Here is a 24710-nt window from a genome sequence, read left to right on the forward strand (position 1 = left end):
TCATTTTTAAATGTTTTATTAAGCATTGATTTAAAAATGCAAGAGAAGAATGTAACACTTCAGCAAATGCTTGAAGGTAAAACAAACACTATAAATATTGCACTATAAAATCTTTTTTGTATCTTCACACAATTCAATTCTAAAATATCCTTTTACAAGATGTATAAATAAACTGCTTCCAAGCTGTCAGCGTTTGATGCCTGCAGCTTCCTGTCACCACGCCAAGTCACAGGTCCTCAGATCTCTGCTCCTCGGTACAGCTCTGAACTTCCTTCAGCAGCTTTGGAGGCCTCACACCTACGTCCTGTGAAGAGTTGGTTGGTCCCCTCTTTCAGAATGCTCAGTTAAATGTATGGCTGGGTTTTTTTTTTTTTTTTTCTTTTTCTACTTAGGGAAAAAAGATCTTTCAAAGGCAACGACAGAGTGCAGCTTAAGTAGACGCAGTTCACTGTTAACATTGCTTGTTCTTTAAGGCATTCAGAAGCTTCTGATTCTTGGTCTTGAACATCATGATAAAGCTGTTTGGCATGATTTTGCCTCTCCCATCTTCACCTACTTGGCCCATAATAATGTAGTTTAGACCTAAAGAAAGAAAATACAAAAACAAATCGTTTTCTTTATGTGTGTTCTCTGAAACAACTTAGACTAAAACTTACCTCTGGATAAAGTTCTTTCCTATAAAATGATATACCCTTATTCTTTCTAGGATAAAATCTAGCTTAAGACTCTCATTAGCAAAAGTCTAGATTCAACAGTAACATCTTCTAGCTCTGCTAACACGAAGACCCCGTATGCAGGTGCTGCAGGCCTGGTGTAGTTCCCTAAGGCCCACTATGAGCAATGTACTAGGTTAACATGAAAGCTTCTCCTTTCTCAAAGGGCCTCTGGTGTTTCGTGATGGGCCTTCTTCAGGTGGCCTCTCATAGTCCCATAACATGTCTGGATTTCTCTGGCATTTGGCAACTAGTGATCCACTCTCTTCTGCTGGTGTCAAACATGAATCTACTGTGTAAACTTCCTGAGAGCACAGATGGTTCATATGCTTCTTGCAGTCAGACAGTGCCTTGCAAAAAAAAGGTACTAAAAAGTACTTTTATTTGTTATCCTATTTTTTAAATACATTGATGAGTCCAGCTCAGTTAGTTCCAGATGGAGGCCTCAGCTGAGATGCTTCAGTTGAACTAAGATTCAGAGTCCTGTAAAAAAGTGTCACCAGGAGGCGCCTATTCCCTCCCCCTTAGTCCACTCTTCTCCCCTGTATATAAAAGAGAAATAAATAACGTGGTAGGCTGGGCAGCTCAAGGCTGGACTGTCAGCAGTATTAGGAGACCTTACAGAATCTAGTTGTGCATTATCTGCTGTTCCTGGCTGTTCTGGCAAGAAACATCATCGTTTAACAGAGCCTCTGCTATTTTTTCTGCAGATGTCAACTCAAGGAGAGGAGAGGTTGCCAACCTCCTGCCTCTTGTGAACAATCTGAACACAGTGAGGCTTCCCTGAAGTGAATATTATGGGGGAAGGCCACAGCACTGAGGGGTGGTTTGGTTGTGGAAGAAGTATGCGACAGGACTGAGGAAAGGGTTAAGTTGGGATTAGGCTCAGAAATCATGGTATGTCACAGTACCTACCAGATGTCACTACCGCTCCAAGGAAAGAGTTCTCTGTGCAGTTATGTAAAGATACTATGGAAGGTTCCTGAAAGTAGATGGTTCACATGCTTGCACTGATATAGTCCCTTGCAAAAAAATAGGTATAGAAAAGTACTTAAGAAGTACTCTTTGTTATACTGTTTTTTTTTTTTTTTTTTTTTTTTTTTTTTTTTTTTTTTAATACATTGGTGTGGCTGGCTACTTTCTGTGGGGAAAAGTTACAGTAGAAATTGTATAGGAGGATTCCATTCATGTAAGTGTGGGAGCCCATGTTTACACAGATGAAAACATTCTGTCAGGAACTTTTTATAGTACCTCTGGGGAAAGGGAAGGGGCTTCACTTTTTATCTTATATGCCTCTCTATTTAAAAAAATTTTAAAACTGTGAAACATATTATTTATAAATCAAATAACTAAATTTTAAATTGGTTTAAAGTTCTTTAAGGTCATGTGCTTCTACCTCTGGTGTAACTTTTCTTTTTCTATAATTTCTCTCAATAAATGCATTCCTATCCATGCATTTAATGGTCCTTATCTGTACAAATGATCCCCAGATCTTTAAGTGTAGCCCCAATATACCTCTCTCTGCTGAAGTTCAATTTGCATTTCCCGTTGCTGGCTAGATTTTTCCCTGTAAATGTAGTATTGGCACCTAAAGTGCAGTCGTCTAAAATCTCTCTCCCCTGAACTACTCTCCAGATCTGTTCTCCGTTGATTCAAATTCAGATGCTCCTCAGACTCACTCCTTATTTCCACCACCTCATCTCCTTCCACCGGTTATAAGGATTGGGATGACAGCCCAATTCTGCCTGCCCCCAAAGACTTCCTTCTCTACCAGGTGTGGACATATATTAGCCCTGATTTTACTTCCCTACACCAGCCAGGCCTGGAAAGATCCACGACCTCCTCAGAGAGGCTCTCTCCTTTCCTTCTCTGCCTCCGAGCGCCCTGGAAGAAGGCCTGGCGCTTCTCTCCCTCCTCACCTCTTCTGAGGAGCGGGCACTGCTTGCAGACCACGATGACCTTGGCGCTCATGTTCTTGCCCGCCTGCTGGATGGCCAGGCTTCCCTCTTTGTAGATGTTGATGATTGAGACCGTGGCGTGCAGACTCCCACCTCGAGTGACGGTTGTGATAACGGTGCCGGCCAACACTGCAGAAGGAGACATCGTGAAGGACCACGACACTGAAGGCAGATGCAAGCGGAACGGAAAGCAGTTCTGCATTCTTATAAGTTTCAGAGATGGAATATTTTGATGTTAAAGAAGAGGCCCTCGCTGAACTCTCGAACTGGATTCTGTATTTGCCACCAAAATTCAGGTGGTAAAAAAGGGTCATACAATGTTACCCTGGTTGTTAGGTGGTGGCAACTAGGAGAGAAACCCAAATACACAGCAGTCTACTGAGATGGGGACTCTAATATGTTTTATCCAACATGTAGATCAATTGCCAAATAAAGGACATGCTCATGGCCTCTGCTTGTGAATGCTCAATGAGACCATGACTAGAGGATACCATACTAAGAGGAGGGGGTCTGAGACAGCAGGGTGTGTGTGTGTGGGTGACACCTGCCACGTCTCCCCACAGCCGTCCTCCCTCCTGGAACTTCTGTACATCCCATGGCGCCCCATCGCTCTCCAATTATCAGTAAGTCTGTCTTTATCTGGGTCTTTCATTTTCTCTTTCTTACTTACCCTATTTATCTCATTTAACAAAGTATAGAACTGAGGTACAACTTAAAACTTTCTTGCTCTAAAAACAAAACAAAAATAAAGTAAAAATAATTCTAGCACAAGTCAGTTGCTTTTCATTATATAGAACTCCATTTTTTCCATTGTGACTCGAGAGAAAAGTTTCTCTTCTGAACCACAGAGAGAAAGACACTGTCTTTCTCGAGGGATGCAGTTGGCATTTTAGGAGTTAAGGGGACAATTCCTTGTGGTATAGGGCACTGAGTGATACTTTTATCAGCTGTGTCCCTGCCTGGAAAAAAAACAGTCGCCTCCCCAGCTATTGTGACAACCAAAAACTGCCCCAGGGAATGTCGCCCACCCTGGCTAAGAACACGTGGACCACTAATCACAGTATTCAGTCATACAGCCATACAGATCACCATCAGTGGGCTAAGTTGAGCTTTGGACTCGGCTGACATGGCCCCTTGGGGGCAAAGTGAGCACTTCCTGCTGCTTATGCAGTGCACCAAGCCCCTAGGATGGGGATTCTTATCATGCCTTCCTCTGATTCCTGGTGATGAGTGGTCGCTGCAAAATGTCAATCTGTAACCAAGTGTAAACAGGTGGTTTCCAAGGCACAGGGAGGACAATTTCCTGAACCACCTCCTATAGAGGACTAACCTAGAAATGACACCTGGTGCTACTGTGTTTGTTTTAGTGCGTTCCTGGAATCTCAGCAGGCAAACTGCAGCCAGATTTAGGCCCAGGCTCTTCAGTATCTTCATCCCTTCGTTCCCATATAGCCCATCTGGGCTGCAGACCGTCACCACTTTAAGGCACCAGAAAAGGCAAGGCAAGTCTGGGGAGACTCTTTGTTTTGGGAAAACAATTCAGGCTGTAGCAACTGTCTTTTCTTTAACACTCTTTTTTTTGTTGTACATGGACATAATACCTTTATTTTATTTATTTATTTCGATGTGGTGCTGAGGATCAAACCCCGTGCCTCCTACAAGCCAGGCAAGCGCACTACCACCCAGCCACAACCTCAGCCCCAACTCTCTTTTCTTGATAAAGCTCCCTAAATGTTTTCTTTTAAGCTGCCTTTTAAAATAACCAATATAGCCAAATTTAGTATCTTGCTCCTAAGTAGTTTTCACAGATGGTACTGTTTTTTAATTGGGAAAAACTCTTAGAAACTCCAAGTCATTACTAAAGACTATCTCCTCACGTTCCAGAAGAGTTTCCAAATGGACTTCAGATTTCCACATGGTAATTTGGTACTTTGGAAATGCACTACAGAGGAAATACTTGAATTTCTTCTGAGAGAAGCCAGCTGATGAATATCAGCTTAGCTGTTTCTGATGTTCTTAACTTGAATTACAGATGTGTGAAAAAAATACCTGGTATGTGCAAAGTATGTGAGGGAAGAGAGTGCTCTGGTCTTTCCAGAAATACTCAGCCGCAACACAGAGGATGGCCATGACACAAACCAAGAGTCCAATTATACACTTGTGAGGGAAAAAAAAGCACATTTTCTGAATGCTTATTTTTTTCACCTGTAAAATCTAACAGTTTGAGTAGCACAAGTCAACACTCGCTCACATATAAGAAAACATTTTCCTGGATAGATGAACAGTGCCACTGGCCTTCACCGTTGAGTTCATGGCAAGTCCCTGGAGGGTAAGCATGCAGTTTCAAGTTTCTGATTAAAGGGAAAAGGATTTTTTTAAAAAACATTTCTTACCAAAGTTGCTTGAACAATAATTGCTCTCCAGAGTCCCCGACCGTCTACACTTTTGTTGACACAGAGCCACGGTGGGTTTTAAACCTTAATTCAAAGAAGAAAGACATAAGAGTCAGGAAAATGAACTCAAGGGTAATTGGAGGTTTACATCTGAATCTCCATTTAAAATAACCATTTCTCTCCCTGAGCCACCGATCTATCATTGCCATGGAATAATTATAAACCATGCAGAAGAAATTCTTCATGCTACTCTCATTTCCTCAGGGCAACTCAATACCCTGTACTGAATTTTAAGCCTGAGATCAAAGATAACCCAAATTTAGTTCTGTTCCCTTCTTCCTTGATATAAAACTAACACTACTATAACCCAAAATAGATACACTCTGTGTGTGCCCTGCTTAGAAAAACCTGGCAAAACAAATTGGAACTCATAAAATACAGCTTAAATCTTCATTTTACAAAAGGAATCCTACAGTGTTCCCCTGGGAATGGAGGGAGCTTTATTGGTGCACTAAAAAGCAACTGCCTAAACGGGAGGGGTACAAGGTTTTAGAAATGCTGCTCATGTTATGTCTGTAATAAGATGCAAGTGCTCACTAAATATTCATTGTGAGCCTGGAATTGGGTATCCGGATCTTAAGAACTGAGAAGCAAATTTAAAAGTAAAACTAAATAGATAAACAGTGGCTCTCACCTGTGGGTGTCACATGTCAATATCTGGAGACATTCTGGTTGCCATAACTTGGGGGTGCTAATGGCATCTAGTGAGTGGTGCTAAACACCCTCCAGTGGGACCCACACACACAACAGAATTATCTGGTCCAGAATGGAAATAGTGCCAAGGCTGAGAAACCCTGGGTTGACCAAATGAAAACAGGGAATCCCCATTATTAGCTTTAAAATGTTTTTAAAATATATGCTAATTATTGGTTTATGTGTGACAATATGCTATGAAGAACAAAACGGAATTGCAAAAAACAACAGAATTGTGCTTGTTGGATAAACATCTGCGAATGTAATATTGCCCTTGCAATATGTTCTTCTGACTCCTCCGTGAATTTATTATTTATTCACTCTTAATTTGTACTCTACTAACAAAGAGCATTACCAGTGAAAGAGAGCATCCCTGGGAAACCCGCTCCTTAGCCTCAGAACATCTGGGAGTGGGTGGGTCTCCTGTGCTGCTCCTTATCACCCTTTGACGGGTCCCAGCTTCTCCTGCCTTTAAGTCACGCCACCCACCTTGTCTTACTGTCACCTACCACCTCTCTCAGACTTGGCCGTGGGTTCTGAGCCTTCCTCTCCATGTGCCCTGCAATCCTCCTGGTGGCCCACCCTCCCCACAGATGACCCCTCAGTCCCCTGTCCTCATCCACAATAAGGACCTCCGCTCTGCTCCTTCTCCATCGCAAACACTCAGTCCCAGACGCATACATCCTTGTGCTAAAGTCATGCATTGCCAGCCTCTCAAATTTAGATACCCTGCTATCCAGTGTGGCCTCTTCCCTTTCAAGCTTGTGTATTTGATCATTTCTTGGCAACCTTCTTCCCTATCCATGGATGCTGGCTACACCCCTCTTGCATTTTCTATCACCAACCCTGGCCTGCCTTTCCTGCTGAGCTATCCGGTTTGGTGTCCACAGTTCACTGGTGCCACACTCCTTGACAGCCCCCGACTCCCTTCCCTTGGTCCTTCGGCCCTGTGGAATGCTGCAGGAGAGCCACCCGGACAGCTGAGCGCGCAGATGGGCCGTCGCCATCTCCACTCTCTCATGGATCACCTCCTTTTCAACAGGTGACCTTGTCTATTTGCCAGAGAGGACAGAAGTCACAGCAAAAAAGCACCCTCCAGATCGTCAGCAAATCCCTGAGTCCTCTTTATCTGAGCCTTCTCTCTCTTTCCTCTGAGGGGAGGTTGCCCCACTCAGGTCTGGCATGGCTTTGTGGGTCCTCTGGAGTCAGACCCTCCCTCATTTATAGAAAGCTTCCTTCTCAATCTGTTCCTTCGCCTGCCTTTATGTTCTCCTTCTTCGCTGCTCCCTCCCTTTGAAGCCAGAATGGGGGACAGGCAGTTAGTGTAGAAATAGGGGATCAGGTCACATTGAGGAAATGAAGGCCATGAAAGCCATCTGCCTCTGGAAGTTGGAGACTGCCCCTGGGAGGATGGAATGTCAAGGATCTCTGGAGCCCATTGATTACCAAGTTTACCTGCCCTTGTCAGGGACTATAAGCAAGGAGCTGCTAATGAATGCCCCCTGGGCCCTTGCCTGGCTGAACCACTTTGGCCCCCCGCTGCCCCATCCCTTCTCACTTCATGCATCTCACCTGCAAAACCAGGCCTAGTCACAGGAAGGAGAGATAAGGGGGAGAGAACTGGAGAACAAAAGAGACCTTAACGTATAAAAGCTGTAGGTGCGCTCACTTCTTGGGACTTTAGAACATCAGCCATGGCCCCCTTCTCCCCCCAAGGGGAAGTCTGCATTATTACCTTTAAATAAGACCTGCTTCATATGCTCGCCTTGGCTGCTTCTCTAGTGTTCAAACTTCAACATAGAGGGAGCAGAACTCGTCACCGGTAAACGGCGGGATCACCATCACCGCCAACAGGGTCAACTCTCAAGGCTTCTCTGGCTCCTTTAGGGCAAACTGCAGTGAGTTGCTGGAACTTACTGTCTCAACTTCCTGCTTCATGAGCTCCTGGGCTCCTTCTGTCTGGCCCTACGCAGGGCCTCCAGGAGCCTCCCGCCACAAGAAGGAATCTCATCATCATGTGACTTGCTGGCCGTGACAGTGCCGCTGCTTCCCCGCCCCTCCCCCACCACTCCCTGTCAGTCTCTGCTTGCACATCCTCCCCTTTAAAAAGGTGGAGTCCCTAGAGGTTGACTCCCCACTCTTCTCCTCCTTCTGCAAACTCTTCTAGGATTCTCATTCTTGATTATTGTGTCACCTATTTGTCGATGACTCTTAAATGTAAATCTCCTGCTTAAATCGCTCCTCGTCAGAGGTCCCTAAGTCTGACTGCATGACATCTTCACTTGAGTGTCTCACAGACACCTCAAACCCAACCAGGGTGCAGACTGTCCCCACCTCAAACCCCGTTCTCTGGCTTCTGCATGATGCCTCAGTGGTACAAACCAGAGGCTCAGGTGCCATTTTGACACCTCCTACCAACAAGGCCTGTCACCATCTCCCATTCACCTCTTGACTATCTCTGTTTTTGTCTTCACACAGTTCATCTGCACAACCAGAGAACCTGTTCATCCTCTTAATTCCCACAATCCATTCATCTCGCAGTGGCTAGAGTGATCTTTATAACATGCAAAGCTATCTTGAACTTGGCTTAAACCCACCCACAGCTTTCCCCCCACACTTGGATTAAAACCAAAATACCCAGAGCATACAGAGAGAGGTGGCAGGGCCTGAAAACGAAGCTCTAAAGGGAGCTGGGTTGCCCAGGACGATTGTCATTAGCCTTGCGAGGCTTTCAAATTAAAATAACTAAAAATCAAATCAAAACTTTAGTTTCCCTATCAGCAATGCGAAGAGAGAGCCTACAAAGTGGAGAATATCTTTGCCACTCATACTTCAGATAGAGCACTAATTTCCAGGATCTATAAAGAACTCAAAAAACTCTACACGACGAGTACAAATAACCCAATCAACAAATGGGCTAAGGATATGAACAGACGCTTCACAGAAGATCTACAAGCAATCAACAAGCATATGAAAAAATGTTCACCATCTTTAGTAATAAGAGAAATGCAAATCAAAACTACACTGAGATTCCATCTCACCCCAATTAGAATGATGATTATCAAGAATACAAGCAACAGGGGGCTGGGGATATAGCTCAGTTGGTAGAGTGCTTGCCTCATAAGCACAAGGCCCTGGGTTCAATCCCCAGCACCACAAAAAAAAAAAAAAAAAAAAAAATACAAGCAACAATAGATGTTGGCGAGGATATGGGGAAAAAGGTACACTCATACATTGCTGGTGGGCTGCAAATTAATGCAGCCACTCTGGAAAGCAGTGTGGAGATTCCTTAGAAAACTTGGAATGGACCCACCATTTGACCCAGCTATCCCACTCCTTGGCCTATACCCAAAGGACTTAAAATCAGCATACTACAGAGATAACAGCCACATCAATGTTCATAGCTGCTCAATTCACAATAGCCAGACTGTAGAACCAACCTAGATGTCCTTCAATTGATGAATGGATAAAGAAACTGTGGTATATATATACAATGGAATATTACTCAGCTATAAAGAATAATAAAATTATGGCATTTGCAGGCAAATGGATGAAATTGAAGAATATCATGCTAAGTGAGATAAGTCAATCTCAAAAATCCAAAAGACGAATGATCTCACTGATAAGTGGATGATGACACATAATGGGGGGTGGGAGGGGGGCAAGAATAGAGGAAGGAGGGACTGTATAGAGGGAAAAGAGGGGTGGGGGGAAGGAAAAAATAACAGAATGAGTCAAACATCATTACCCTATGTAAATGTATGATTATGCAAATGGTATGCTGTTACTCCATGTACAAACAGAAACAACATGTATCCCATTTGTTTACAATAAAAATAAATTAAAAAAAACAACAAACAAACAAAAAACTTTAGTTTCTAGTGTCACTAGCCATGTTTCAAGTGCCTAGTCATGACTGCCATATTGGATAGCACAGCTGGGAAAAGTAAACCTAATGGCACAATGACAGGGCCTGTGGGGGGGGCAGAGTTATAGTCATAAAGTAAGACAAAGGAAGACGATGTGGCTGCTGGTGATGCGTGTATGCTTGGAAAACAGGTAGAGAAGCATTTAGAGGCAGAAAACAGTGATAAAAATGAATTTGATATGCTTTCATTTAAATGCCCAGGAGTCTCACAATGTCTAGGAGATAATTATAAATCCGTGTTTGAAATTTCAGAGAAAGTTTAGGATTGAGAACCACCAGCAATGAAAAGAGCAAGAACGCCAGGCCTGCTGAGCCCAGTGGAGAAGTAACTGAAGTAACACCAGGCAGTGCACAGTCAGGCCACAAGGTGGCCCCTTGAAGAGTTTCCAGGGAAACCAGGCCTGAAAGTGACTGTCTGCTCAGGTCAGCTGGACCCAGGGTGGGTGCAGAATATGGTGGCAACAAAGCTGGCTTATTCCAGCCTATTTGAGATCTTAAGGCTTTCCCCTTTTCCTCTGCCCTGGATCTATATATTTAATCTGAATCCTGAGATCCCAGTGAGTGGAGCCTGCAGGATGTAGAGACTATAGATGGGGACCTACTCCTGCCTCTCCATTTCTTAGGCTATGTCCCAGACCAGATTTCCCAGCCAGCTTCTGAAATATGTTGAATATTTGTTTGATTTACTCCAATTTGAAAAAAATGTATTTTATATGACATTTTGCTGAGAAGCAAAAAATCCACAATCAAAATTTGTAGATGTGAAAATTGGCAGGAATAGAAAGAACTTTAACCTAAAATACGATTTTATGTAATGAGAAAAAAAACTCACAGAAGGACAGGAGAGAGGGGATAGAGGAAGGTCAGCTGAGGGATACCAACTTACAGTGAGATGGGAATAAGGTCTAGCATCCCACAGCACAGTGCGGTGACTAGTTCACAGCAGTTACATATCTTATAAAGAACTAGAAGAGGTGAGTTCAAAGTTTTCCGACACAAAGTAATGATACTTGTTTAAGGAAATAGAAATGCTAATCGATTACCCCGACCATTGCACATTATATACCACAGCAAATATCACACTGTATTGCACGTATATGTATAATTATGTGTTAAAATGTTTTGAATAAAAAAAAAGAAAGAAAACCACACGTTCATAAATGCCAACAAGGGAAGTTCGGTGCATACGACAGGCTTCCTTAGTAACTGTTATGTGGTCATCGTTTTCTTAGATGAGGGTTTAAAGCTATTGGTTAATAATGTTGTTATTTTCTTACATAAGTTTTCATCCTTGTCAATTATTTTAGTTTCCAGTATCTTTTTCTTACTTTTTTCTACTCCAAAAGAACTATTTTCATACTCCTAAGGTTTTTGCATGAAACTTCCAAACAGAAAAACTTACCCATGGTCACGGGGAACGTGGTGGTAACAGGTACTGCTGTCGTTGTGGGCAATTTTTTGGGCCTGAATTTGTAGTGACCGATAAATCCATCTGCAGTTAAACTTAAGTCTGATAAAAACTGAATAAGAAGTTCATTTCTCTCAGATACAATTGGTCTAAAAGAAGAAAACATGTTTACACATACATATATATTAAGGTTTAAGTGGTACCCCTCTGAAAATATAAGATTTTCTAGCTGTTCATTAATTTTTAAGAATAGATTGGCCATTGATTTATACCTAAAAGCTAAGACATTAAGAAGGTCAAGTCTCAATATGCTAAATGTTAACACAGCCACTCAGCATCTCCAGTGCCGGCTCAGCTCAGCACTGGGCACCCTGCATCCCATCTCTGCACCACCCTGTTACCACCCCTTCTTTTGGAATAGTTAGTTGAAGTGCAGAGAGTTCCAGTGATTGGCCCGACGTCCTGTAGCAGTTATGTGGAATCAGGATTTGAACCCAGGATCCAGTGATCCTACAGAGATGATGGTAGACACGAGGACCAGCGTGAACACTGAGGCCGTGTTTGGTTGTCACAGGCACCTCAGGGTTTGCCTACTCGGCAACAGGGCGGGTTTTTTTAACTAACACTGTGGGTTCGAGCCAGCTTGGGGAGCCAGATGCTGGCCACAGAGAATCTGATGAACAAATTCCCACTCCCGATAAAGACACAGCCAGAGGGATTATCTCAGTGGGCTGATCACTCTAGGATAAAAAAGGAAAGCCACACAGGGTTTAGAGGCATTTCCGTTTCATTTTTAATGGGAGTTCTAATGCATGCCCGAAATGGAGACATTTCTATTTATAATCCCCATTAGGAAATGCTCCTAAGAAAAAGAGAAAGTGATTACTCTCTTCTCGAGGTCACCAACGATACCACTAAGAACTCTTGATAGTAGGAGCTTGCTGGTTAGTTGGTACTAAAGATCTGGTACAGATGATAACTGAAGTCCAAAAGCTCTCTGAAATCTTAGGGGATCATTACATTATACAAGATAGCAGTTTCATTTAAGATTTGCTATTGTTTTTTTAAATAATAATACAAATGTTCGATTACTTCTTTTTTGGGGGGGGGGGTACAAGGAATTGAACCCAGGGGCCTTAACCACTGAGCCATATCCCCAGCCCTTTTTAAATATTTTATTTAGAGACAGGGTCTCACTGAGTTGCTTAGCACCTCACTGTTGCTGAGGCTGGCTTTGAACTCAGGATCCTCCTGTCTCAGCCTCTGAGCGGCTAGTGTTACAGGCCTGCGCCACTGCGCCGGGCCCCACCCTCCTTCCCCTGCTGGCCTGCGGTTCTCTGTGATGCACAGGATCTGTGGATACATGTGGATGCGTGTCCGGCCTTTCTTTGTTGTTTCTTTAGTCCGTTTGTCCTCTTTGCTCAAGTTGCTTTTGATATGCCTCCCCATGGGGCACAGCCAGCCCTCTTGCCAGGCTTTTCTCTTTCAGAATGCAATTCTGTCGCCACCACCTACACCCTTGCCACTGTGTATCCCCGGGCCACTCTTTAGTACCCGACTGCCAGGCTTAATGAAAACCAATTTCAACGTTGTAAGTGATAAAGTTTTCCTATTCATGAGCTCTGTACAGAGCTCCATTTACTTAGGTCTTTTAAAATATCTTTTAGTAAGGATTTGTCATTTTCTCTATTAAGGCCTTGCACAAAGAAAAATTTTTTATGTTTATTCTTGGGTATTTAATATTTTTGATCCTTTAGAAGTCTTTTTAAAAATACAAACTTTTAAATTCAAGTTATTAAGAAAAGTTATTTCCAGTAAAATATTTCCAACAAATAAAAATTAAATCCGCAAGTCACCCTCTGATCTGGTGATGTATACAACTAAATTTAAAAGGTTTTCTAAATGCAAACCAACCCTGAATTGCTAGTCACAGAGTATGTTCTCAAACACTGCTAAAGTTATCTTGCTAATATTTTTCTTTTAGAATTCACTTTTCATCACAGTCATAAGTGAGAGTGAGCTCTAATATTCTTCTCTCATCCTATCCCTACCTTTTGATGTCAAGTTTACACTTGACTTATAAAGTTAATTGTGGAATGATGCTTATTTTTCTCTAGAAGAATCGGTGTAGTGTTGAAAATTCCAGTTTCTCAAATGTCGGTTAGAACTCATGGATGAAAACCACCTGGGCTTGGTGGTTTCACCCCTTGGGTAGGAAAATGGAACTGCCCGTCAAGTACCTTTAATTCTTTGGTAGGTGTGGCTTCTTTCTCCTGTGTCCATTTGTGCTTGAGAAGAACCTATTTTCTCTGGCTGCTGGTTGCAGTCTTCTCCACTGGTCCACTGGACTGAGCTTGTCCATTTGGGTAACCGCGTGAGGAGAAGGCGCAAGGCTCTGGCGGCCCAGGACAGGTCCTGATCAGCTACATTCGCCCTTTTTTGTCATCAACTTCCAGGTCTTCTTGCCTGGATCCCAAAACTGAGCCCTGTGTGCTTCTCACCATTTCCCATCCCCCAGGCCTGAGCTCACCTTTGCAGGGCACTAGTACCCCAGGTGTCTGGCTCAGGGTCTGACCCTGGAGTGTCACCCATTCCGCTTCCTTTATCCACCTGGGCTTCGAGGCCTCAATACAGGCTCCCTGTGTCCCCTCAGGTCTGGGGTGGCTATTCTCTCTTAGTGACGCCAGAAGGAACTCCAAGAATTACGGAACCCAAGAAAGTGTTACCAGCGGCAGCATAAACTCTTCCAGAAAATAAATGTAATTGGGAAATTTAATTAACAAAAAAAAATTCACAGTTAGGAAAATATTAATGACACAAATAGGGGCCACTTACGCAGGGGGACTGTCTCCACAGTACTTTCCGATTCTTTTGGCGTCGTTGACTTCCCCACCATTAAACACAGCCACGTAATCATATCGGCAGTAGTTATCTCGCTCCACGTCGAACTTTTCAAACTTCAATTCTATCAGCTTCAGAGAAAGCACAACATGAGCAGAGTCAAAATGGCGTTATTGAATAAAAGTGGTGAAAGAGGGCGTCCCTGCCTTGTTCCAGTTTTTAGGGGGAATGCTTTCAGTTTTTCACCATTTAGAATGATATTAGCCATGGGCTTAGCATAAATGGCCTTTACAATGTTAAGGAATGTTCCCACTATCCCTATTTTCTCTAGTGTTTTGAGCATGAAGGGGTGCTGTATTTTATCAAATGCTTTATCTGCATCTATTGAAATAATCATGTGATTCTTAACTTTAAGTCTGTTGATATGGTGAATGACATTTATTGATTTCCTGATGTTGAACCAACCTTGCATCCCTGGGATGAAACCCACTTGATCATGGTGCACTACCTTTTTGATATGTTTTTGTATGCGATTTGCTAAAATTTTGTTGAGAATTTTTGCGTCGATGTTCATTAAGGATATTGGTCTGAAATTTTCTTTCCTTGATGTCTCTGTCTGGTTTAGGTATCAGTGTGATATTGGCTTCATAGAATGAGTTTGGGAGGGTTCCCTCCTCTTCTATTTTATGGAATACTTTGAGAAGTATTGGAATGAGCTCTTCTTTAAAGGTTTTGTAGAACTCGGCTGAGAACCCATCTGGTCCCGGACTTTTCTTTGTTGGTAGGCTTTTGATGACTTCTTCTATTTCAGTACTTGAAATTGGTCTGTTTAAATTGTTTATGTCCTCCTCGTTCAGTTTAGGCAATTCATGTCTCTAGAAACCTGTTGATGTCTTCGAAATTTTCTATTTTGTTGGAGTATAGAATTTCAAAATAGCTTCTAATTATGTTTTGTATTTCAATCCTGTCTGTTGTGATATTTCCTTGTTCATTCCGAATTTTAGTGATTTGGGTTTTCTCTCGTCTTCTCTTTGTTAGTGTGGCTAAAGGTTTATCAATTTTGTTTATTTTTTCGAAGAACCAACTATTTATTTTGTCAATTTTTTGTATTGTTTCTTTTGTTTCAATTTCATTGATTTCGGCTCTGAGTTTAACTATTTCCTGACTTCTATTCAATATCGTTCTTGAGACTCTGGCCAGAGCAATTAGACAGACCAAAAAAATTAAAGGGATATGAATAGGAAAAGAAGAACTCAAACTATCCCTATTTGCTGATGATATGATTATATACTTAGAGGAACCAGGAAATTTCACCAGAAAACTTTTAGAACTCATAAGTGAATTCAGTAAAGTAGCGGGATATAAGATCAATGCACATAAATCTAATGCATTTTTATAGATAAGTGATGAATCTTTGGAAAGAATAATCAGGAAAACTACCCCATTCACAATAGCCTCAAAAAAAATAAGATACTTGGGAATCATTCTCACAAAAGAGGTGAAAGACCTCTACAATGAGAACTACAGAACACTAAAGAAAGAAATTAAAGAAAACCTTAGAAGATGGAAAGATCTCCCATGCTCTTGGATAGGCAGAATTAATATTGTCAAAATGGCCATACTACCTAAAGTGCTATACAGATTCAATGCAATTCCAATTAAAATCTCAATGACGTACCTTACAGAAATAGAGCAAGCAATTATGAAATTCATCTGGAAGAATAAGAAACCCAGAATAGCTAAAGCAATCCTTAGCAGGAAGAGTGAAACAGGGGGTATCGCAATACCAGATCTTCAACTCTACTACAAAGCAATAGTAACAAAAACGGCATGGTATTGGTACCAAAATAGAAAGGTAGATCAATGGTACAGAATAGAGGACACGGACACAAACCCAAATAAATACAATTTTCTCATACTAGACAAAGGGGCCAAAAATATGCAATGGAGAAAAGATAGCCTCTTCAACAAATGGTGCTGGGAGAATTGGAAATCCATATGCAACAGAATGAAACTAAACCCATATCTCTCACCATGCACGAAACTAAAGTCAAAATGGATCAAGGACCTCGGAATCAGACCAGAGACCCTGCAAATTATAGAAGAAAAAGTAGGTCCAGATCTTCAACATGTCGGCTTAGGACCAGACTTCCTCAACAGGACTCCCATAGCACAAGAAATAAAAGCAAGAATCAATAACTGGGATAGATTCAAACTAAAAAGCTTTCTCTCAGCAAAGGAAACTATCAGCAATGCGAAGAAAGAGCCTACAGAGTGGGAGAAAATCTTTGCCAATCATACTTCAGATAGAGCACTAATCTCCAGAATCTATAAAGAACTCAAAAAACTCTACTCCAAGAATGCAAATAATCCAATCAACAAATGGGCTAAGGGAATGAATAGACACTTCACAGAAGAAGATCTACAAGCAATCAACAAACATATGGAAAAATGTTCAACATCTCTAGTAATAAGAGAAATGCAAATCAAAACCACCCTAAGATTCCATCTCACCCCAATTAGAATGGCGATTATCAAGAATACAAGCAACAACAGGTGTTGGCGACGATGTGGGGAGAAAGGTACACTCATACATTGCTGGTGGGACTGCAAATTAGTGCAGCCACTCTGGAAAGCAGTGTGGAGATTCCTTAGAAAACTTGGAATGGAACCACCATTTGACCCAGCTATCCCACTCCTTGGCCTATACCCAAAGGACTTAAAATCAGCATACTACAGGGATACAGCCACATCAATGTTCATAGCTGCTCAATTAACAATAGCCATATTGTGGAACCAACCTAGATGTCCTTCAATTGATGAATGGATAAAGAAACTGTGGTATATATATACAATGGAATATTACTCAGCCATAAAGAATGATAAAATTATGGCATTTGCAGGCAAATGGATGAAATTGGAGAATATCATGCTAAGTGAGATAAGCCAATCTCAAAAAACCAAAGGTCGAATGATATCGCTAATAAGTGGATGAGGACACATAATGGGTGGAGGGAGGGGTTAGTGTTAGGGTTAGAGTTAGGGTTAGGGAGGGGGGCAAGAATGGAGGAAGGAAGGGCTGTATAGAGGGAAAAGAGGGGTGGGAGTGGTGGGGGGAAGGGAAAAAATAATAGAATGAATCAAACAACATTACCCTATGTAAATTTATGATTACACAAATGGTATGCCTTTACGCCATGTACAAGCAGAGAAACAACATGTATCCCATTTGTTTACAATTAAAAAAAAATGAAAATTAAAAAAAATCTGTGCAAATACTACACATCAATAAAAAACTTCAAATGCTTAAAAAAAAAAAAGAACACAAGCAATAATAAGTGTTGGCGAGGATGTGGGAAAAAAGGCACACTTATACACTGCTGGTGGGGTTGCAAATTGGTGCAGCCACTCTGGAAAGCAGTATGGAGATTCCTCCGAAAACTTGGAATGGACCCACCATTTGACCCAGCAGCAATCCCACTTCTGGGGTTATACCCAAAGGACTTAAAATCAGCATATTACAGTGATGCAGCCACATCATCAAGCTCGTAGCTGCTCAATTCACAATAGCCAGATTGTGGAACCAACCTAGATGTCCTTCAATTGATGAATGGATAAAGAAACTGTGGTATATATACACAATAGAATATTACTCAGCCATAATTAAGAATAAAATTATGGCATTTTCTGGTAAATGGATGGAGTTGGAGAATATCATGCTAAGTGAAATAGGCCAAGCCCAAACAACCAAAGGTCGAATGTTTTCTCTGATAAGTGGATGATGATACATGATGAGGGGGTTGGTGGCAGGGGCCGGGGGCAAGAGAAAAATGGAGGAACTTTGGATTGTGGAAAGGGATATGGGGCAAGAGTGGGTGGGGAAAGGAAAGACAGTGGACTAAAACAGACATCATTACCCTATGTACATGTATGATTACATGAATGGTGTAAATCTATATTGTGTACAACTATAGAAATGAAAATGTTGTACCCCATTTGTGTACAATGAATCAAAATGCAGTCTGTAAAAATAAAAATACAAAAATAATTTTAAAAAATGGCGTTATTGTTGAATAAACCCAAGTGGAATTTTTCCGTTTCCCAGGTCTGTAGAATACCATGATTTGCCTTTGTAAATAAGAGCACTGATTCTGTTTAAATAACTGTTGTTTCAGGCCAGGGTTGTGGCTCAGTGGCAAAGCGCCTGCCTAGCATGGGTGAGGCACTGGGTTCGAGTCTCAGCACCACATAAATAAATAAAAGGAAGGTCCATCGACAACTAAAAAAGTTTTAAAAAGTTAATTAATGATTCTTGTTTCCATGTTTCTTACTGAGTTAACAAAACCATGGTACTTTTTTGCTTTCATTGTTAATCATGATAAACGATAATCTCAAACCCGGATCAACCCTGGTGGGAAGAGCTCTGTTCACTTCCAGCTACAAAAGCCTGCCACACCATCTGACTCTAGCAACACAAATTCGGGCTACCATTGCTTTGGAGATGTGTTCCACAGCATGATAACTACAGTGAGCAACAAGTGGCATACCTGAAAATTTCAAGCATGGATCTTCAATGTTCTCACGGCACGCGCGTGCACACACACACACACACACACACACACACACACGGATAGCTATGTGAGGGGATAGGTATGTTGATTAGCCTCACTGGGGTGACCATTTCACAATGCACACATTCATCAAAACATCATGCTATATACAGTACATAGATATTTTTAAAAAATTTTTTTAGTTGATGGACACAATTTTTATTTTTTTATGTGCTGCTGCTGATTGAACCCAGTACCTCCCACGTGCAAGGCGAGCACTCTACCACTGAGCCCCAGCCCTAGCCCCTAGATACATTTTTTGTCAACTGTACCCCAAGAAATCTGGGGAGGAGGGGAGAGAAAAGTGAGGAAAATAAAGACTAATTGGATAACTGGGTGCGTCTGAGTGGGAAACGGGACCACATTCCGACCGTGTTCATTCTTCTCTCAAAGAAAACGAACAGGAATCACAATTACTATCTGGTGTATGTCCCCAGCACCAGGTGTGTCAGGGCGCATGTGGGGTGACAGGAGCAGACACAGCTGTTCTCCCTGAGAGGAGGAGACTGACGTTCTCTTCACAAAGAAGGGAGTCAAATTTTAGGATCAGCGATTCAGGGAAGAGGAAGTTGATGGGCAAGTCTTTCTGAAGTGTGTCTGAAATGTGAGGACCCCAAGCACAGCCTCCCCAGGATGCCACAGGCCTTTGAAGAGGCTGCAGAAGCGCATCCATGCACAGGGTCACTAGGATTCTATAGCGTGTCTTCATTATTCTGCTCTACTGCCAAGAATAGTGTTAAGTTATTCGAGTGAATGGGAAATTTTGATTTAATAGGTAATCAATTGTTCCCCAGACAAGCAGATTTTTGGAGAGCACCTCCAATCTGTGAATCCAGGGAAATCTCATGAGCTCACTAACACCCCTGGCACTCAGACAGCCGGTGTCCACTCTGGCTGGGCAGCAGGTGGACAGCAACTCTGTCCTTCAACCTCTGGGAAGATAGTAGAAATTAATTCCTATTAATGGGCATTAATTTATATTAGATAAAGAAGATCATACATAATAATCTGGGTGAAGATGAAAACAATATCACAGATGAACACAAAGGTAAATTTTGGCTTGGAATATAATTGCCACATACCTACAAATTTACCTACCATAAAAAAATCAGCATCCATAATGGGAGAATAATGGTTTATTCCTAATTTAAGCTGCTTTAAATTGTTTTAAAGTATTTCCTATGTGGGTCCAGGGATTTCTCACCAACAATTATGCTTTCCATTTAAAAAGTAGCTGATTTCTCTCTACTTAGAAATTAGTCATATAAAAACTTTGGCACATGCCTGTAATCTCTGCATCACCTGAGGCTGAGGCAGGAAGATGGTGAGTTCAAAGCCAGCCTCAGCAACTTAGTGAGGCCCTCAGCAACTCAGTGAGACCCTGTCTCTAAATACAATACAAAAGGGGCTGGGGATGTGGCTCAGTGGTTAAGCATCCCTGGGTTCAATCCGTGGTACAAAAAAAAAAAAAAAGGAACTTATGGAGAGAAGATTTAAAATAAGTAAATAAATAAGAAGATAAAGGAGAAAGTCATGAGAGAAGGTGGAGAAAATTCTGCAGTAGAAAAACCACAGACTTGCATACAAATTACTGAGGGTTTAATTTTCCCACTCTATTTTTCTCTTTTGTTCAGAGCTGCCGGTGGTTTCAAATGCTACAATAATGATGGAAAACTCACTGGCTGAGGCCAAAAGTCACGTTAACTAAACTCAAACTCAGACATAAAAGAATCATGGAAGAGAGAGGCTGAACTGTAATCTTCAATTGAATTAAGTTGAAAGATTTGGTCGAATTTACAAATGTCACCCAGAAAAGAATGACCAATATAATGTCAAGAATTACAAAGGGTTCAAATGTTTCAGAAATGTAATTTTAAATGTTATTTTAAACTGTAAACCATTCAGATAGATTTTGAGACTGTTCCATTTTTAAATAAATGACTGTGTTTTTCTTCTAAAAAATAAAATTGAGTTTGAGGATTATGACTAGTGTGTGTGTGTGTTTGCGTGTGTATTTCTGTGTGTGTGCTCAAATCAATGACTTGCATGGCATATTGGCCTGATAGTTGTCCATTTTAAAAAATAAATATATGGCAAATAATATGTGTACAAACTACATGAAAGATCAGTTTAGAAAAGTTGTTTTGAGAAAAATCACAATGCTCACTCATTGTGTCTGTATGAAAGTCTATGATAGTGTTTGTAATAATAATAATTTTTACCAAGTTATTTTTGAAATTTAACAAATCTTCATCTATTCCTGTGCCAAGTTCTGTCTCGCAATTAATATCTGAAAGTGATTCTGAGAAAGGGCAAAAATTCACACAACCACAGACTAATAAGGACTAGAAAACCAGACGTTCTCCACTGATGATTTTAAAGCCATAAATAAAGTTTTTGTGGAGAACTTGCACACATTTTATTTTAAACAACAGACCAGCTTTCGCGATGGCATCTGGTTCTGTGCAGAGATGAAGCGGCTGGCTTTTCTGTCCATGAAGCTCAGGGATCGTCTGTCCTGCTGACTAGGGTGGCCGGCATCAGGATGGGCTGGGTTTGCCCGGTGAGCAACCAGAGCCCTGAGAGCAGGTGTTCCGGGGGTTTCGAACTCCCAGCGGCTGCTGTGCTCACGACACAGGCTCAGAACAGCCTCCTGGGGGACAGGACCAGCACTGGCATTTTACAAACTTTTGAAAATACTAGTTACGGAAATTAAAACCAGGACTTCGAGAGTGAAATAGTGCAAAGGAGAATTCTGGCCTCCACCTCTGCGTGAAGAAATACCTCTCCCCCTGCCATGTCCTTAGATCCAGACCCGAGGCTCCCTGGGCCTCCACTGTCCCACAAACGCACACCTCCTGCACATTTTCAGGGGCCTCACCTGGTTCTTCGGGGCTATGATGTGCCACACACAGGTGACTCCTGCAGGGTAATCCCGGTCGGGCCAGTTGGGGGTTTTAAAAGAGCCCGCAGGCCTTTCAAGCCGTCCTCCACAATACTGGTCTCCTGAAGTCATCAGACATGGAAAGAAACAGAAGCAAAACATAAGTTTACGTCCTAAAGTGGGTCCCAGCGATGCGGCCACGTGGAGATGGGACTGTAGGATGCCAGGTGACACGACAGTAGACCAAGGCAATGGCAGAGCTCTCCAATGTTCTCTTTAAGAAAAAGGTCACAGAGATCATCTGCTGCACACACAGGCAGGCAGGCTGAAAGGTTCGTCACCTGACAGCCCAGCACAAGACAGGGAAGGGCGGAGGCAGGGCTATACTGTGCTTCTTTCCTTCCTTTCTTTCTTTTTTTCTTTCTTTCTTTCTTTTTTTCCTTCATTTTTTTGGATGAATGAAGAGAAAACATTTGGGCATGTGTACTCATTCAGGAAGCTTCTAGCTCAAAGACTCTCGGACGTCTGAGACCCCTTAAGGTTATTGGTATTCATTAAATGCCCAGGGACAAATTTTTAATTAGTGGACATACACAACCATCATTACTAGAAAACTACATGTGCCGTATGTGTGTGTGTACACGTATATCTTTAATAATTTTTAAGAATAATTCTTATTTGTAAAAGCAATGCATGTTTCTAAAAACTCTCAGCAATACAGAGAAAGTAAAAAAAAAAAATTACCCCAAATCCCACTCCCTACACTAACCACAATGAGTACTGACAATCATTATTTCAAACATCCGATATATGTAATGCACAGGTACTGATGGGTTAGCAGAGGCAATTTTAGAAAGTTACTTTAATACGAAATTTAAAATTTAATTTCACTTGAATTTAATTAACAAATAAAAACTGAGTTTAACCTAAAAGAATTGACATACTGTAACAATTTTTTTTTTTGACATAGATTATCATTCTTTTTTTTTTTTTTTTTTGGTGGTCTTAGAGATTAACCCAGGCCCTCACGGATGTTTTGGCATGTGCTCTGCCACTGTTTCTGTCTCCAGCCTGACACAGCAGAGGTAATCATTCTTAAAATGAGTATCTAAATTTAAGAAAACATATTTTAAGATTGAGTTTGGAGTGATTTCTAAGACTTTTAATTACTGGAAAATTTTAAGCATATACAAAATGAATAGTTAATGGAATGACCTCCCCTACAGCCACTGCCTAAATTCAACAACTGTTATTCTTCCGCTATTCCATCTGTGCTGCTACCCAACCCCCACCACCTGCTGCATTGTTTTTATTACTGTTACTTCATAGGGGAGATAAAGTCACATACTTTAAAATGCAAGAATCATAGTTACACATGATTGGAACATGGATGTACCCATGTAACCACAGTCCTGTGATAACATAGAATTAATTTCTCATGAAATTTTGGTGTCTCCTCCCAACCTGTCAATTCCTCACACCACTTTACTGAAAAATTCTACCTTAATTATATCATAGAGCCCCATATAAGTGAAGTCAGCTAGGGTGTGTTCTGGTGGGGCTTCTCCTGCATACCAGAATTCACTGCCTGCTGCTACATTAGCAGTTCGTTCCTTTACATTCTTGAGTAATATTCCACTGTAAAGGAAACACTACGATTCATTTGCCCATTTTTCTGTTGATGCTTATCTGGGTTGCTTCTAGTTTAGGCTATTATGAATGAGGCCACTAAGATTATTTTATTTTCATTTCTCTTGCACCGTATCCAGAAGTGCAGCTGCCAGGCCAGGAGTAAACGCAGATGTTCAGCTTCGTAAAAAACTCCCAAACTTTCCCCAAGGGTCTGAATCACTGTATACCTCTTCAGGTGTGACACACAGGTTGTTTCACATCCTTGCCACCGACACGGCGGGTAAGTGATGGTCTCTCCTTCATTTGCATTTTCCTGATGACTAATGATACGAAGCAATTTTTCAGGTACTTAAGGGCCATTTATATCTTCCTTTGTGAAATGTATGTTCAAATGTTTTGCCCATTTTTATCTTTGAGATTTTCATCCTTTTTATTATTGAGTTGTACGAGTTCTTTATATATTCTGGATTCAAATTATCATATTTTTTGTGAATATTTTCTCTCATTCTGTAGGATGTCTATTCACATTCGTAACTCTTTGTAAGCATTAGTTTTAATTTTAATGAAATGCATGATATTTTTTCATCCTTTTATTTTTGATCTATTTGCTCTTTGTATTTTAAGTGCTTTCTTGTAGACAACAAATAGTTGGGTCTTGCTTTTGAATCCATTCTAACAATTGCTGTCTTCTAACTGGAGCGTTTAATCCTTTATATCTAAAGTCCTGAGCAGTGTGTGCCATTTCCTATTTCTCTCGCCTCCTTCATTCCAACTGTTTCTTCCTTCCAGATTTATTTAAGTTATAATAACTTTAGTATCTTTAATTTTTTGGCTTTTAGCTGTAACTCTTGCATCTTTAATGAGCATTGTTGAGAACACGGTATGCATATTTAACTTACAACAGTCTACTTGGAGAAATACCGTACTTCTTCACTACTGTGTGTGTGTGAGTACGTAAGTGTTGCTCTCTTTCTCTCACCATCCTTCGGTTGCAAACATAGAACATTATGCATTATATATTCCATAATACAGGGTTAATTTGTTTCAAACACGTACACATAAGGAAATTTAAAAAAAGAATACGTAGCCTTTTATATGAAAAATTTCCAAGGAGAGTCATGCCTTCCATTACTTCAGGTTACCCCATGGGGTCACTTCCCCAACCTGGGGAACTTTCTCATGACAGGAGCAGGAAACGTCTTTCAGATGTTTGTAGTGTTCATCTAAAAGTGCTTCTGTTTCACTTTCATTGTTGAAGGCTAGTCCCTGAATCTGGGTTTTATTCTAGCCCTTCGGGGACGTGGTGACATGGCTTTCTGGCCTCCTTTGCTTCTGATGAGGAGAAAGGCCTGCCAGGTGCAGCAGCACACACCTGGGAGCCCAGAGATTTAGGAGGCTGAGGCAGGAGATTCACAAGTTCAAGGCCATCCTGGGCAACGTATTGAGTCTGCGTCTCAAAGAGAGAAAGATGGACAGCCATCATCCGTGCTGCTGTGTTTTATGTCTTTCAGCTTTATCTGATTAAGACTTTAGATTTCTGCAATTTAATTATGATGTGACTAGATGTGCTCCATTTTCATTGATTCCATT

The 24710-nt window shown here is 41.4% G+C and overlaps 1 protein-coding gene across 1 annotated transcript in view; it reads right to left on the reverse strand.

Moving 5' to 3' along the window:
• The window catches only part of PCOLCE2 (procollagen C-endopeptidase enhancer 2), a 60029-nt gene continuing 35319 nt past the window's right edge, over positions 1-24710 (reverse strand). The window contains exons 4-9 of the mRNA XM_079101093.1: positions 21486-21610; positions 13989-14125; positions 11148-11302; positions 5065-5148; positions 2633-2800; positions 1-582 (exon numbers count right to left, since the gene is read on the reverse strand). Coding sequence (XP_078957219.1) covers positions 452-582; positions 2633-2800; positions 5065-5148; positions 11148-11302; positions 13989-14125; positions 21486-21610 — 800 coding nt within the window. The 3' untranslated portion in view covers positions 1-451. The remainder of the gene's footprint in view (positions 583-2632; positions 2801-5064; positions 5149-11147; positions 11303-13988; positions 14126-21485; positions 21611-24710) is intronic.

The sequence above is a fragment of the Sciurus vulgaris genome (genome assembly GCF_902686455.1).
Source record: "Sciurus vulgaris genome assembly, chromosome: 10".
In the NCBI taxonomy this organism is placed as follows: Eukaryota; Metazoa; Chordata; class Mammalia; order Rodentia; family Sciuridae; genus Sciurus; species Sciurus vulgaris.